Source organism: Pleurodeles waltl, chromosome 11, assembly GCF_031143425.1.
Source record: "Pleurodeles waltl isolate 20211129_DDA chromosome 11, aPleWal1.hap1.20221129, whole genome shotgun sequence".
NCBI lineage: Eukaryota > Metazoa > Chordata > Amphibia > Caudata > Salamandridae > Pleurodeles > Pleurodeles waltl.
The window spans coordinates 29,167,838-29,185,641 of NC_090450.1; the positions used below are offsets into that span (position 1 = coordinate 29,167,838).

At 48.3% G+C, this 17,804-nt stretch overlaps 1 protein-coding gene across 1 annotated transcript in view; it reads left to right on the forward strand.

The window, feature by feature from the left end:
* LOC138265059 (cytochrome P450 2J5-like) overlaps positions 1–17,221 on the forward strand; it is a 181,874-nt gene extending 164,653 nt beyond the window's left edge. The window contains exon 9 of the mRNA XM_069212607.1: positions 17,043–17,221. Coding sequence (XP_069068708.1) covers positions 17,043–17,221 — 179 coding nt within the window. The remainder of the gene's footprint in view (positions 1–17,042) is intronic.
* The last annotated feature ends 583 nt before the right edge of the window (positions 17,222–17,804 follow it).

Below are 17,804 nucleotides of genomic sequence, written 5' to 3' on the forward strand. Positions count from 1 at the left end.
CTCTCAATCTTCCCTTACCCCTAGTTGCTCTGAAAAAGGATAATGGAATGACCTAGGACCAATGGGCCCTGCTGGCATAGAGCGACAACGTTCTGATTCCAAGTCGTCAGGGATGAGAATGGGGCTAGTGCCAATGGTGGGCATCGGTACCGGTGGAGGAGAAGGTTGTGTGGGCACAACAAGTGCAAGTCTGGATCTGTGATCAGATCCAAGAGGGTCCATCAGAGCCAACACTGAAGCTGACAGCCCGTAACCTGATGAGGCCCTCTGACCCAACAGGACCCAAAGGGGTGCTGGTGGGGATGGCCCACTCAAAGACGAGGTGGCTGGCCTCAACAAACTCTCTTACCTGAGATGGGGGTCACTTTGGCTCCTGGAAATGGTAGGCGGCTAAAGTCAGACCTGGAAACGTCTCTGCAGAACTTACCTAGAACGCCGATGTTCCATAGACATCACATCAGCCGAGGGATGAGGAGAAGTTGAAGCAAGCTTCAACTTATTGTGCTTTTTGACCCTCTTCCCTGAGTGGCCTGATGACCAGCAGTAGTACGAAGAGCACTTGGGTCTCATGGAGTGGTCCAGCAACCTCATCCTCGTTCTGGATCGTGACGTCCGTGGCCTTCACTGAACCACTTGGAGTTGTGGTCGTGCTCGGGGCACCACAAACAGTACAAATGGGAGTCTGTTACTACAATGGCACAATGACAGGTGCCACACAGCTTAAAATCTGCCTTACTAAAAGACATGCTTGACACACTTTGAAAAACAATCGACAAAAATAAAAAATAAAAGCTGTGAGAAAGAGACAGAGGGGTGGCTCTTCCCGAGATCTGCGCTAATTGGTGCTGAAAGAAAATAACTGAAGTCCGCGCACCTGGGTGACCATGATGTCACTTCCAGCGCTAACGACGCTGACAACACTAAACTGAACCAGACAAAGCCACCCATCGGCATTGAACGGTACTGATCAGGCAAAAATCTTTCAGATCCAGTGTGATACCTGGGAAATTGAAAGGTGAGGAATCTCAGCTAGAAATCTCTATCAGATATATTTTTTAAGTCATATTTTAGCTGTGGCCTGTTAAGTTTCTAGGGGTTTAGGGTGGGAAGTTAAGTAATACTTAATTACCAATTCATTATTCATTTTTAGTAAAATCTTGAATTGAATTATAATGATGTAAATTGTTTAATAATTATTTTTTTATTTTATTTAGAAGTAAGGGGTTGTTTGGTTTATAGGGGTATAGGAGAGGTAGTTAATTAAGTAATACTGGATTATTAATTAATAATTGTTGGAACGTGGACTATTGGTAAGGGCAGGTAAGTACCTGCAGTTATCAACATGCCACTAACTTCCACTTAGGTCTAGTTAGGTCTCAGTAAATGAAACCCAGCTCAACCCTTGGTAGCTTGGCAATGAGCGACAAGGCTTAATTTAGGAAACAAGTGTGTAAATCATTTAAAAATCACAAAGAAGTGAATACGTAAAACACAAAACACAATAAATGTCCAACACCAATTTATAAAAATAGATTATATTTTTATCTTTACAATGACACCAAAATAATTAAAATCAGATAAAGGGAACTGTAGATATGATTCTTTAAAGAATTAATGTTTTCTAGCGCATAGAAGCAAATTGCGCTCAAAGGGTTAAAAATGGTCGCACTGGAAAGGGACAAAGTCCAGAGTTCAGGCCATCTACAAGGTAACACTGTCACACTTACTTTCAGAAGTGTTTCTTGAATCAGGAAAGTTGTCCACAGCACCAGCCAAGGGTTCAGAGGCTCTGGTTTGCTTCTTGAAGTCTGGGACTACAACTCCCACAACACACCTCTTCAACTTTTGGAGTTGCTTCGAACATCTTCAAACTTCTGGATCTTCTTCCAGAGGTCCTTTTTGGGTCCTTGAAGTGTCAACAACTTGATCCAAGGTTCCTGAAGCTCTGAGTTGCTTCTTGGGAGTTGGCACTACAATTCCCTGAATGCACTTGGTCAGAATCCTCAAATAGCCACTGGACGCTGGTCAGCTGGGCTCTGTTTGCCAGACTTGATGCAGGGGACTCTGGGCAGCTCCTTTGTACCTGTATCAAAAAGGGAGTCCCGTCTTGAAGCAGTAGAAGACAGGCAAAGTCCTTTTAGTGGTGAAGCCCAAGCTTGCAGCTGGTGCAGTCAGACAGGGGAGTCTCTCCTCTATTTTAGAGGAATGTGGAGAAGCATAAAAAGTGGGTAGGGTGATAGACTGTCCCAAATAGGATGTGGTCACCACTTTCAGAAGGAAAAAGGCCCAAGGGCAAAGCATCACTTTGTCTGGAAGCACAGTCATATAGGGTGGCTTGGATGACAAGGCCAGCAGCTCACTCACCCTCTGGGCAGATGTTATCAGCACTAGAAAGCTTTTCTTGATGGTAAGCAGCAGGATGGGACAATTCTGTGGAGGCTCGAAGGGAGCACACATGAGGTATGTGAGAACTAAATTGAGATCCCACTAAGGCGTGATAAAGGGAATAGGGGGAAACATGTGTACAATCCCTTTGAGAAACCTATTTACAATGGAGGACTTAAATAAAGATGGTTGGTAATGTAGCCGCAGGAAGGAGGACCGTTCAGAGAGATAACCCTTAGGAGTGCCCAGAGCCCTGCTGGACAGGACTAAAAGGGAAGAGAAGAATATCAGAAAGAGAGGCAGAAAGAGGGTCGATAGACTTTTCTGTAAAATATTTTACACATTTTACCATCTGCAGGCATATACCGTCCTGGTCGAGGGACACCTGTCTGCCAGAATAACATTACAGACTTCGGGAAAAAGGTCAGAAGCTATCAGCTGTTGCCACTCAACCTCTGTGCAAGGAGTCATAGAGTTGACAGGTTCGGCTGAAGGACCCTCCCCTGCTTCTGCGACTGAAGTTCACCTGAAGGGTCTATCAGATCTGAGGATCGATGCTTATTTTCAGAAGCTTGCGATACCAGCTTCCCTGTTCCCAGTCCGGAGCACCAAAAATCTCTGAGCGATAGCCATCTTGGAAACTCCAAATGGCAAAATTGCTGTCATTGCGCATTCTCTTCTGAGGTCAAAAGATCTAATCAAGGCACTCACCACTGCTGAAAGAATCCTTGTGCCACCTCCGAATGGAGACACCACTCATGATCTGCTAGGCATCGACAGCTGAGTTTGTCCGCCCTGGCATTTAGATAACCTGCAAGGTGTTGAACCACCAGGGGAATGCCCAGTTGTTCCAGCCATATTTAGAGATGCAAAGCCTCTTGACAAAGCGTCCACAACCCCACCCCACTCTGCTTGCTGCAATATCACATTGCAGGGGTGTTGTCCATGACACCTCCCTAAATTTCCCTTGAAAGACGGAAGAAATGCTTTCAGCACTAGCCGGATCATATAGAGTTCCAGCAAGTTAATGTGGAGTCAGAATTCCACCAGCCAGAGTCCTCTACTCTCTACCTCTCCCAAATGGCTGCCCCATCCTTGAAGTGATGAATCTGTCACTACTGTCAGATCTTGTTGCCTTTGACCCAGTTGTGGTTCAACAGCTACCACTGAAGCCCTTTTGCATTTCTCTCTGAGATCTGGACCATGTTTGAGAGATTCACCTGATGCGGTGCCCATTGGAACTTCAAGTCCCACTGTAGAGCCCGCATATGCCATCTGGCATAATTCACCAACAGGATACAGGAGGCCTTGAGGCCCAGCAGCCTTAGAGTCATTCTCACTGAAATCCAGAACAGAGGCTGAAACCTCAGTATCATTGCCTGAATGTCCTGGACTTGCTCCATGGGAGGATCAGTCCAAAACTGTATCATGTCTAGAACTGCTCAGATGAATGAGAGCATTTGCAAAGGATTCAGGTGTGACTTCACCACATTTACAGTGAACTCCAGCAAATGCAGTAGGTTCACCATAGTCTGAAGGTGGGAGACAACAGCCAGGGTGAAGCCTACTTTCAACAGCCAAATAAGGATAGGCTGATAACCCTAATCTCCGCAGATGAGCAGCGACTGATGCCATTACCTTGCTGAACACCCGAGAGGTCTGTTAAGGCCATAGGGGAGCTCCATGAACTGAAAGTGCTCATGGCCTACCTTTTACCACAGGTAACACCTGTGGGCAGGCAAGATGGCGATGTGGAAATATGTATCCTTTTTTTTGGGGGGGGAATCAAAAAGTATAACAACCACTGCCTACTTCTGATATCGGAACCCTCTCTATGGCTCCCTCGACCAAGAGAACTATAACTTCCTCTCAAAGCAAACATAGATGATCCTCCATCAGCTTCTCATGAGATGGCAGTATGGGGGGAGAGCGAGGGGGAGACTCGAAGGGGAGGGAGTAGCCCCTTTGAATGATCTGCAGGACCCATTTGTCAGATGTAATGGACTACCAGTGGAGGAGATGATGCTGGATTCTCCTTCTAAATGGTCTTGCAAAACCAAACTGGTGAGCTTGGAAGCTGCAGCTGCCAAGGGTTTGTGGCAGATAGCTTCTAGCTACCTGACCCATGAAGTCGGAATGCACCACATCTAGGTCCTCGCAGAGCTTTAGGAGCTTGCACAGGACGGTGGCTGGCATAGGGCTGGTGTGGTGGCATGCCCCTTCTGTAGCCATGAAAGGGTTGAAAGCAGACTAGGGACGAGAAGTCACAGAGAGGCTCGAGGACTTGGCCATAGCCTGTGAGTTCTTGAAGCGCTCAAGTACCGAGTTTGCCTTTTTCTCCAAATAGACGAGTCCTGTTGAAGGGCATGTTCATGAGGTTGGCCTGGACATCCCTGAAAAGCCAGATGTTCTCAACTAGGCTGGGTGTGTTAGAGCCACTGTTGAAACCGCACAGCCTACTGAGCCAGTCGCGTCTAATCCATACCTGATGGTGAACTTTGCTGCATCACTCCTGTATTCCACTTCTTGGGAGAGGATAACTCGTGCCTCCTTCGAAACCTATGGCAGCACTTGCTTATCTGTATTCCACACGTGTGGGAATAATGGCCCAAAAGGCATGTAGTTTTCCCGACCGCAGTGCTAGGCTGGCGAAGAAAACATCTTCTTTCCCAAGGTATTCTGCCTTTTGGATTCCTTGTCTGGGGGGCAAGAGGGAACGCACCTCCAGAAGTTGAGGCCTGGACCACCAATCTCTCATGGGTGGGGTGTTTGCTGAGGAAATTTGGGTCACCTGGGGTGGGGCAATGGCGGCGAGCAACTGGCCGGCTCCCAGGAGCCCCTGTGCTGGGCTTGGACCAGGTTCTCAGCAGGACATCAGTCAGTGCTTCATTAAAGAAGAGGAGTGGTTCTGAAGGAGAAGCTCCAGGTGAAGCACTTCTGTCAATAGGTTAGACTTGACCGCCACTGAGGGAAGTTCAGGGTCGAGGACCTCTGCTTCCCTCTTCACCACCATCGCATATCATGCTCCCTAATCCGTGGCCACAATCGGGGGAGAAAGCAAACCAGTATCTGAAGATGTGTCCATACAACTGACATTTCAAAGTTCCTAATGCCAGTCCAAAGATGTACCTAACTGGTATTCTAAAGGATATAGTGACCCCTCTCAATCTTCCCCTACCCCTGGTTGCTCTGAAAAATGATCATGGAATGACCTAGGACCAATGGGCCCTGCTGGCATGGAGCGACAACGCTCTGATTCCAAGTCGTCAGGGATGAGAATGGGGCTAGTGCCACTGGTGGGCATCGGTACCGGTGGAGAAGGTTGTGTGGGCATGACCAGTGCAAGTCTGGATCTGTGATCTGATCCAAGAGGTTCCATCAGAGCCAAGCCAGGAGCACCGACTGAATCTGAGCCACAAAACACCATCACCTATACACCATCCAGGTACCTCACAGCACACACCCCAACACATCACCCCACACACCCTCACACATACCACTCACACTACACCCATGACACCACAAAGACACCCCAGGTTTTCAGAGGAGGAGCTAAGGGACATGGTGGAGGAAATCATCCGGGTAGAGCCACAGCTATTCGGATCACAGGTGCAGCAGACATCTATTGCAAGGAAGATGGAGCTATGGCGGAGAGTCGTGGACAGGGTCGATGTCGTTTGGACAGCACCCAAGAACAAGGGATGACATCAGGAAGAGGTGGAATGACCTACGGGGGAAGGTGCGTTCCGTGGTTGCAAGACACCAGATAGCTGTACAGAGAACTGGCGGTGGACCCCCACCTCCTCCCCCACAACTAACAACATGGGAGGAGCATGTCTTGGCGATCATGCATACTGAGGGCCTGGCAGGAGTAGCAGGAGGACTGGATTCTGGTAAGTCAAATCTTCACTACTGTATCCCCCACCCTTACTGCATGCCATCACAAACAACAACCCCTACTCACACCCCCATCACCCCATCACCCCACCACCTCACACATACCCCACCATCACAACCCACCCATCCCAATACCAAGCCCTGCATGTAACAACAATGCATGGACACCACTCACAGACCTGCATGGACACCCATCACCACATCATGTACACTAGTGACAATCACTTAGCCAAACAAATCACAACTCACAAAAACCAAAGCTGCCTTGCTAATAACAGCCATAGAGGAAAACATATCCATGCACAAGATGGCACACACAGAAACAATAACACTGCATTGACATCCCCACAGGACCCCCACTCAACGTCACCGGAGAGGAGGTGCCAGCCACATCCAGTCCCCCCCCAGAAGAGGTCCACAGTGATGACTGCTGCTCTGCACGCCTGGATCACGGTGACCAACCTGGACCATCAGGGACCTCTGGACAGTCGGTGACCCAGGCACAGTCCTAACCCACCACAGAGTCTCCCCACTCATGAAACACCACCACAGCACCCACCCAGTGGGCCCATCCTTCTGTCCCGAGGACACGTCAATCAGCAGTGTGTCCACCACAACAAGGACCCCAGGCAACTCCACAAACACAGGATGATCAGGGACCTGGGGTCAGTGGCAGTGGGCACACGGTTCAGGGGACAGAGGCACAGAACAACAGAGAAGCTGGGAGGACTGCTGTGTAACAGGGGGAAGACAGGCCCAGGGAACCTACTCTCCACGAGGCACTCGCCACCATCTTGGGATCATACCACCATTCCCAGGAGACCATGGGCCAGATACTGGCCAAGTTGCAGGAGACGCATCGGCTGCAGGAGAGACAGTACCTGGGGATCAGGGAGGACCTGAGGGACATCCACACCACCCAGGTCACCATTGCAGGGGTGCTGGCAGACATGGCCAACACCATGAGGGAGGCAGTGGCACACCAATGGGCCCCTGACACTAGCCAAACCAAAGAACAGCACTCCACCTCCGCCGACGCTAGTGGACAGGAGGCTTCGTCACAGGAACAAAAGGCCTCCAGCACCCCACCCCCTGCAGAAGGAGAACCACCCTGCGAATGGTCCCTGCGATCCAGGCTGAAGCCAGAGAACATTGCCAACACCCCGCCAGGAAATAAGACTCTCCTGATTGTCACCCTTGTATCCCACTCTGTCACCCTGTCCACCTTGAACTGCCATTGCTCTCCTTCCTATGCCCCCTTGGACAATGCACCTGTGATACAAACAGACTGGACTCTACCCTGGACTTTTCTCATCAGCAACCCAGCTCATTTCAATACCCCCTCCACTCATTAGCACCTAAGTAAACACCCTTGGCACAAAATCAAATATGGAGTCTGTCAATTGTTTGACAAATGTATTAGTTTCACAAACTGTAAACATTGCAATTCAAATGCACTGTAATCTTTACATAGGTATGACCTGCAATGGGCAGCAGTAAACACACCAGGAGCCAGAGAAGGGCACAGAGATCTGAAAATAGAGATGCCAAAGGGTACAGTAAGTGTCCATAGAAATAGGGAATTCAGGCTTCCATGTTCAATGTCCAACACAAAACTGCAATGGAAGGTGAAGTTACAGTATCTTACCTGTGTGTCACTGGAAGTACTTCTGAATTAGTGTAGTACACATGTTCTTCCTCTGCCTCCCCTTCGTCACTGTCCACAGGCTCCACCACTGCCACACGACCATCTCTAGGATCATCCTCCTGCAGAAAAGGCACCTGGCGTCTCAAGGCCAGGTTGTGCAACATGCAACATGCAACAATGATCTGGCACACCTTCTTGGGTGAGTAGTACAGGGATCCACCTGTCAGACGGAGGCACCGGAATCTGGCCTTCAGGAGGCCAAAGGTTCTCTCAATGATCCTCCTTGTTCGCCGATGTACCTCATTGTAACATTCCTCTGCCCTTGTACTGTCATTCCTCACTGGGGACAGTAGCCATGAGAGGTTGGGGTAACCAGAGTCACCTGCAAATTTCGAGGGATACCTGTTAGCCACACACTCACCCTTAGGGCCAAACCTACACCCATATACCTACATAAACTGGGTGGGGACCATGGGCTCACCTATTAGCCACACCTGGAGCTGAGACATCACATATGGGATGCTGCTATTCCTCAAGATAAAGGCATCATGCACAGAGCCAGGATACTTGGCATTGACATGGGAGATGTACTGGTCCGCCAAACACACCATCTGCACATTCAGAAAGTGAAAGCTTTTTCTATTTCTGAAAACTTGTTCATTTCTCCGCGGTGGGGAGACAAATGCAATATGTGTACCATCAATGGCCCCAATGATGTTGGGGATATGTCCCAGTGCATAGAAGTCAGCATTCACTGTGGCCAAATCCTCCACCTGGGAGAATACGATGTATCTGGGCATGTGTTTCAGCAGGGCATACAACACTCTGGTCAGCACATTTGAGAACATAGGCTGTGACATCCCTGATGCCATGGCCACTGTCGCTTGGAAGGAACCACTTGCAGGAAATGGAGCACTGACAGGACCTGCACTAGAGAGGGGATACCTGTGGGGTGGCGGATAGCTGAGATCAGGTCTGGCTCTAATTGGGCGCACAGTTCTTGGATTGTGGCCCTATCAAGTCTGTAGGTCAGGTTAATGTGCCTGTCCTCCATTGTCGCCAGGTCCACCAGGGGTCTGTACACGGGGGATGTGTCCATCTCCTATTCATCCTCAGCGGTTGAACTCTAGGGTGAAAAACAGTGAGCATAAGGGCATATTCACACATATTTCAACATTAATATGCAATTTTTGCTTTACAGAAACAGTATGTGAACTCATAAGTCAGTTGATGTGCCAATGTCTGCTGTGATGCAGTTAGGTTCCATGGCCTGTGCCCCCCTGAAATGGCAGCTGCCTGACCTGTGAGGAGGGACAAGTGGAAATGAGGTAATTCCTCTGGCGTTGTGCGTTGGTTATCATTGGGCCCTATGGGCTCCAGGAGCCAATAGCGATGTACGCCGGCGGTGACGGTACGCACCGCCGCGGACCTGACCCCCATTTTCTATCTGTGCACTCACTTGCTACCTGACCTTCAACAGGAGAGGACCTACACTGCAAGTGCTGCTGTGACCTGTGTCTCGAAGCGACAATGGCTCAGGTGTCTGGGGAAAGGGCCCCTGCCTTCACTTCGGAGGCGTTGGAGAGAATGGTGGATGGGGTCCTACCCCAGTACAATTTACTCTATGGTCCTCCAGACAAACAGGTGACTACACTGTGAGCATGATGCATGGGCCATGAATGTATGGATTGCCGTGTGTGTAAGCCTTGTGAAGGGGAGGTCTGAGGGATCCTGGGCAGAGGGCTGCATGAATAATGGGCAATGTATGTGCGTAAGGGGATGGGGGGGATATGTTGGGCCATGAGTATAACAGTCCAGATGGTATGACTAATACCTTTTCTACAGTTTTTTTTTACTGCAGGTCAGCGCCCATCAGAAAAAGGGTATTTGGCGTGCCATCGCCAAGTAGATGCCGACCCTGGTGGTCTTTGACAGGCGGAGCACCCACTGCCGCAAACGGTGGGAGTACCTGCGCCGCTGGGCAGCTGGGGCTGCCCTCCCAACGAGGAAGGGGTGCCCATCATATCCTGACCCTCCTGATGTTCTGCATCCTCGCGGTGGCCTATCTGGAGTTGGATGGGCGCTTGAAGGCATCCCAGCAGCCACAAGGGGGTGAGTACAGATTCTGAATCAACCCTTTGCGCGCGTTAAGGTATTACCTCAGTGGGGGATGTGGGCTGTGGGTGCCCCTAGGCCAAGGCGAACATGGCAGGGTATGTTCAATGATGGGCAAGTTCAGATGAACTCCAACCCCAATAATGTTAGGGGCATCTACTACTGGGCAGGGTCCTGTGCGTTTCAGGTGTGCCGCTAATGAAGTAAGGCATAGTGCCCCCAGGGCTGGTGACTAGCATTGTAACTGGTAGTGTATGGCCTAGTGCATAGGGCTGTTCCCTATGAGTTGTGTACGACAACGGTAGTGTTGTTGCTGGCATTGACCAAGTGTATCCTCTGTCTCTCCTCCCCCTTTTTGTTTTGTCACCCTGTCCTTGTGTGCATTAGCATCATCTGGCGGAGGAGCAGAGGCAACGGCGACGGAGGGAGCTGCATCCCACATGGGCCTGGAGGCCGAATCCACTGATGGTGAGGGCACCAGTGGGACGGAGGGCAAGTGAAGCACCACGACGGAGACAGGAGGGGACAGTACCGACAGAGACACCCCCTCCGATGGCAGCTCCCTGGCATTGGCGGACACCTCTGTGGCTACCCCAACTACAGGTACAACCGCCACCCCATACCAGCACCACCCTCCGAGCAGCCCCTCAGCATGTTTCCCGTGCCCGCTCACCCAGAAGGGTAGGCATCTCCTTTGCCCCAGGCACCTCAAGCCCTGCTCCAGTCAGCCTTGCTGCCCTCAGTGAGGATGCTATTGACCTCCTGAGATCCCTCTCTTTTGGGCAGTCAACCATACTGAATGCCTTCCAGGGTGTAGCAGGGCATTTGTAACAAACAAATGCATACCTGGAGGGCATTCACTCTTGTGTGGCGGCCCTAAGGATAGCATTCCAGGCTCTGGCCAACGCACTGATGGCAGCCATTGTCGCTGTCTTCAGCCTCACCCCTCCAACTTCCTCTACCCAGTGCCAATCCTCTCAACCCCAGCCTATCCCAAGCACACCTTCAGACCAGCAATCACCCAAATCAACACACAAAAGTGGCTCAGGCAAACACGAGCACCACACTTCATCTCACAGGCACTCACACAAGCACCATCCAGCTGCAGACACACCAACATCCTCTGCCTCCACTGTTTCCCCCTCCTCCTCTTCGTCCACCTCCATCCCAGTAGCATCTCCACTCACACCTGCGTGCACTACATCCTCATCCACTACCTCCATCACCAGCACACCTATGGCCAGAACCCAGCCCAGCACCTCAGCCACCCAGTCTACGGCCACTGTGGTTTCTGCAGCTACTGCAGGTGTGAGAGGCTCCAAGGAGGCACCTGTCAGCCCAGCCAGTGTGCCAGCACCACCTTCTAAAGCCAAGAAGGGTCCGCCTCCTAGGAAGGGCAAGAAGGGGACACCAGCCAGCAAGGGGAAGGAGGCACCACCAGCCAGAAAGGGCAAAAAAAAGACACCAGCTGGCAGAAGCAAAGAGGCACCACCATCTGCCAGGAGGAGGAAGGGGCACACAACACCAGCCATTGCACTTCAGCCGTCCGCTTTTGCAGGTGAAGGCCTGGAGGCTACCACCACCACTGACAGCGCCGCCACCTGCCCCGCAGCCAGCACCGGCATATGCACCGCGCCAGCAGCACCACTGCCAGCAGCAGCAGCCCCAGTGGGCAGCCGTCCAAGGCTGCAGATGAAGGCCTGGAGGCTACCACCACCACTGCTAGCACCGCCACCTGCACCGCCGCCAGCAGCACCACTGCCAGCAGCCCCAGTGGGCAGCCGTCCAAGGTTGCAGGTGAAAGCCTGGAGGCTACCACCACCCCTGCCACTACCGCCACCTGCAGCGCAATTGGCATCCACTGAGCAGTCGTCACCGCCGGCAAGCAGTGTGTAGTGGTGACTACATGGGCTGCAGTGCATCCTGGCCCCTGCAACACCTGTCGGTGTGACACACAGATGAGAGACTGTGACCTTGCCCCAACCAGGATGAAGCACACTGAGCGCAAGGCCCCCTACAGAACCAATGGAAGAAGACATCCACTCAGCCCCTCCTTGCCAGCATGAAGCACACTGGGAACAAGGCCCCCTCCAGAACCAGTGGAAGAAAACATCCACCCAACCCCTCCTTGCAAGGATGAAGCACACTGGGCACAAGGCCCCCTCCAGAACCAGTGGAAGAAAACATCCACTAAAGAGACTGTGGCCTTGCATTCCCCAGGACCAAGCAGTGGGCAAACCACACACTCGAGAGACTGTGGCCTTGCACGCCCCAGGACCAAGCAGTGGGCAAACCACCCACTTGAGAGACTGTGGCTTTGCACTCCCCAGGACCAAGCAGTGGGCATGGAGCCCCCATAGGCCATTGGAGTTGTACCATCTTCCGGCTGAGGTGACCCCCCCATTCCCTGTCCCCCTGAGGTGCCTGTGTGTTTTCGACCTAATTCCCCTGCAGTGTTCTCTCCGTATTGAGGCAGAAGTCAAGTGTGGCCTTGGCCTATGTGTTTTGGCCCAGTGGGCCACAGACATTTTGGAGTGGGCATTGTCCCTCCTTTTGTATGTATTGTATGTATTGTACATACTGTTTATTGATTTGAGTACGTATTTATCTAAAACTGTACTATTACGCTCATTTTACTCCATTCCTTTTGTCCTTGCATTATTCCTGAGGGTTACGGGGTGTATATGTAATGTTGTTGCATCTGTTTGTGTGTATGGTGTTGGGGGAGGGGGTGGGGGTGTTGTGTGTTGCATGTGTGTGTCATTCTCTTTTTCCTCCCCCCCTCCCTTGTGTGCTAAATGCAGTACTCACCGTGGTCGTCTTCGCCGGCGTTTGTGTTCCTGATGTGTGAGAAGGTACACCCGCATTGGGAAAAAGTGCAGCTCGGGCTCCATGGTGTCGTGGTTCGTCCTTGAGTGTCGAGAGGTGAGTCGTTTCCCTTCAGTGTTCTGTTTCCTCCGTGCTTTTGATGGCATTGGTACCGCCCCGGAAAAGCTGGCGGATAGGTGTGCTGTAATGCAGTGGGCGGTACATTGCCTTCTGCCTGGCTGTTGGCGGTTACCGCCGCGGTGATTGTTGCTACCGCCGTGGCGGTTGGTGTGTTAAAGTGGCTGTTTGTGTTGGCTGTTTCCGCCGTGGTCATGATTCCAATTTTTTTACCGCCGGCCTGTTGGCGGTGTTACCGCCACTTTATCACCGACCCCCAGGGTTGTAATGAGGGCCTATGTTATGTGTTTTAAGTGAACTACTTTCTTTACTGCTGCCCAGACTGGATTGGGAATAGTAAGGTTTACACCTCCAGAATGTAATGCTTTAACTACTGATGCACAGACTGGAGTAAGAGTAGTAAATTTTATCCCTCTGGAGTTCAACGCTTTCCCTACTGTTGCATGGACTGGAGTGGGAATAATAAATCTTACTATTCTGGAGTCCAACGCTTTCCCTACTGTTGCATGGACTGGAATGGATTAGTAAATCTTACTCTTCTGGAGTCCAACGCTTTACCCTACTGTTGCACATACTGGAGTGGGAATACTAAATTTTACCCTTCAGAGTCCACCACTTTCCCTACTGTTCCACAGACTGGAGTGGGAATACTAAATTATACCCCTACAAAGTATAATGTTATTAAAACCAGACCTTATTACATTAATTAATCTTGTTTAAATGTAGGTAATATTATGATTTCATTAAAAATCACACTCCTTCCGACAGGAAAGTACTGTATGCCTGTTTTCAAAGTGTTTAAACACAGGCACTTGTCCTGCCCCTGTGTTTACACCCTTTGAAATCAGGCGTACAACATTTACCTGTGGGAAGGAAAGTGCTTTGGATTCATAGCGGGTGTCCGTTTCCCACACGCTGGGGCCGCACAGTCAGGGTCTTCCTGAATGGAGCTTTGGTGGGATGCATTAATTACAAAAGCATGATCCGCCTGCAGGTGTGTATGCAGAAAAAAAGTACTGAGTTATTTAAAACAAGGATTGCAAAGATGACTATGGGCGCGCTTGGGCCACTCTGTCAGGGCTGAGGGCTTCCTGAGCAGAACTTTGATGATATACATAGATATATATATTAGAAACACAATTAGTAAAAATATTTATATATATATATATATACATATATATATATATATATATATTTTTTTTTTACATGTGTGTTTTTATTTTTATTATTTTGGTAAATTATTTGGGGGCTTATTACGAGTTTGGGGGGTCCCAATGCAGGACTGCCAAACTTGCGTGGAGGACACCACCGCTATGGCGGGGGAATCCCCCCTGCCCTATTACAAGGTTTCCGCCAGCCTGACCTTTTTGACTGGCGGAAACTTTAAAATAGAGCATTCCTGGTGGTCAGACCAGCGGGAACAGTGCTACGAGATAGCACTCGGCTCCCTTAAGGGAGCTGAGTTCTATCTCATAGCACAGAAGGAAAACCCACCATGAAAAGCCTGGCAGACAACAAGGTTGTAATCAGCAGGGCAGTGCTGAGTTTAGCGCCGCCCTGGCTGATTTCAACCAGGACCACTGTCAGCCCATCGGGATCTTTGATCCTGGCTGGGGCGATGGTCTTTAGGTGGATTTGCCCGCCAAACTTGTAATGTGGCGCTAAGACCACCACAGCCACGGTGGTCTGGTCAACACCACAAGGCTGGCGGTCTTGTGACTGCCAGTCTTACAATGAGGCCCTTAATGTTTTGTATTTGATTTTGTTACATGTTTTATACATTTATATATAAAAATACATTGCCTCCAATAACTCTGCTCAACCTCGCAATCACCCTCCGCGTCCTTGCATTAGCACTCTGCTCAACCTTGTAATGGCTTCCCCCGTCCTTGCATATCATAGTGGGAAAGAAACTAGCGGCACAACTCTCAACGCAAGAATCAAATTTCTCTATTTGCAATCCGAAGTGCCAAATGCATTACAAACAAGAATAAATATGTTTCGGTCAGAGTCTTCTATAGGGTCATCGAGTTCCAGTGTGCAGAGCATGGCATTTAAAGGGAAACAAATCCCTATTCCACCACCATTAAAATAAACAACTACACTGCTCAAAGGCTATCTATTTCTTTACATGGCGCCTGGCATGTTGAAATGCTACACATCACTGATTAACAACATTCAGTGGAAAAGTACCACAACATGATCCATGTCATAAGGTATAAAAACAGATGCCACTGTAATTTTATAAGCCTCATACGTAAGCTCGAAAGAACATATTCCATTTTTTGCATCAGTAAATCAAAACATAATTGTTAAACATAAAGCTGAATTCCAATCACACTGTTGTTCCCTACATAAGCATAAGTGCATCTATGGCAGCAACACCAATTCAGGTGCCTGGTCTCATGTAGGGCTCAAAACACATATCTAACTAGTAAAGAACTCAGCATTCCTTATGAGAACATGAAATACAGAAGCAACCACAATAGCTCCCTAAACAAGGTGCAGATCTGCAGGAAGAGCTCTTAAGACACATTAGTCTTTATGGGAATGTATTCTATTCCTCCTCCATAATACGTTTCGATCAAAAATATATGATTGTGCATCAAGATTCCTTGGAGCACATCAGACTGCGTGCAATACATCAACAAATCTATTGATCATAAAGTGCAATAAAAATACATGTATATGCTTTCTATAGCAGTAAATTGGAAAGAAAATACAAAACATATAATGTAAAATATAAGATTTAATACTAGTGGTATATTGTATATAAGTATGTATAAACACACATGCATATGCATTTATGTGTGTATGTTTTTTGTAAGTATATATTGATCTTTAATAGTAAATGTTACATTTATTTAATGTACTTTATATTAATGCTATGTGTTAAAATATTTAATATTTACTATTTCAAACTGCAAATATATGGAAAAACGATATTTTTGTCTTATTGTGTACGATATTAGTGCGAAACAATATTTTTTTTCAATATTTTTTATTTACCAATATTAATATGGGGAAATTATGTTTGTGTCAATGATGTTATCGATACAATATTTGTGTATCACAATATCACAATATTTTTAGACTCAATGTTATGTCACTGATCTGGCATGCCAGAGGGGTCTTGAGGAGTATGAAAGATATATAGTATGGCCTCCAAAACGGCCTGCTGCGGTATCGCCAATGCCCGGGAGACTTGGGGCACACAGGAATAAACTTCAGAATTGTCTCCTCCATGAGAGATCGAGAGCAAGATAGATTGGCACATTTACACCCTGGTGACTTATTTTCCAAAGCCAGAATGAAGCCCACAGAGAGCCACCCGGGGTCACCTTTGTAAAGTGTACAATCCAGTCTGGCAGCTGTGGACTATTGTAAAAGTGAGGAATCAGCAGTTAGAAGTATCGATCAGAAAGGTTAACAGAGAAATGGAATTACAGGCGCAGGGTTAACCGTCAGTGATTATAGAATGTGTTGCTTCACTCAGCTCTAAATTGGCGGGGAACCAATATCTTAAAAATGTCAAGTAAAACTTATGTTTCTTTTGCCACCCTGGAGTACTGGATCTTCATGGGCCCTTATTTCAAAATAGTCCATTTGAGCTCAAACTATTTTGGTTCCTTGGAAATATATGGCTTTCTCTGGGCTGATTGCTTACATCTGGAACTACTCGACAACTTTCCAACACCAGTATATCTTGAACCAATGGTCACAGTCAGAAGTGCCTTTCAGTATTGACTTACTCTTAGCTATGTGAAACCAAAGGAACTTTAAGGCACAACATGTTGCAGAATTCAAAATCCTTATTTTCCCAAATCCTGCATTGAGCAGGGAAGGTGTGGGCTGTTAATTTGCATTATTTAGGTCCCAGATTGGACATTTAAAATTATCCTGCTTTTAGATCTTTAGATTCCAGAAATTTTACATAATAATTTCACCCAGTTCTTACTTGATGTTCTTCATCCCATAATCCTAGGTAGATTGCTTCTTCAATATTACACTGAATAATACATTATTTTACTCATTTGTTGTCTTCTAACAGGACATCGTATGTGTCTGGGGGAACGGCTTGCCAGGACTGAGATTTTCATCTTCTTCACCAGTCTGCTCCGGGCCTTCACCTTCAGGATCCCGGAGGGGGTGATGGATATCAACATGGGCTACATGCCAGGTGCCATACTGAAGCCACACCCATATAAGATTTGCGCCATACCCCACTAAGAAGTGGGGGATCCTGAGGGATTCATGAATTCCCTAAAACAGGAACAGTTTATGAAAACTATTATGTCTCGAATGGGCCAAACGCTCCTGCAAAAATGTATAGCCAAAAAGGTTACTTACCCTTGATAAAAAAAAGTCTGATGTTTACTCCTTTTTCTCACTGATTAGATATGCAAAGGGTCCTTGTTGAGAGAAATATACACAGGTCTAGATATGGAAAATGTTTAATGCTCTCAGTCAAGCACCAGCTCATGTAATACTCAAATGAAATCATAGAGCTGTATGAAGCAGTGAAGCCCTATCCATCCCAAGTCAAGCAAAACCCCCAAAATAACTCCTGCAACTCTGATGTTGTTTCCACCTCAAATCTCTACACACCACATGGGAGAAGTAACTGAAGAAAAGCAAAAAAACAATTGTATCACAAAATATTAGCATCAAGCATAATTCTCAGAGGGGTAATCTCTAATATAATAAAGTATTGATCAATCAAAAACACAATTTCCAAGGACAAGCATCTTGCTCCAATGAAGTCTGTTTCCTGCTTCCTCATCTACAGAAAGATCCCTCAAACATCAATGTA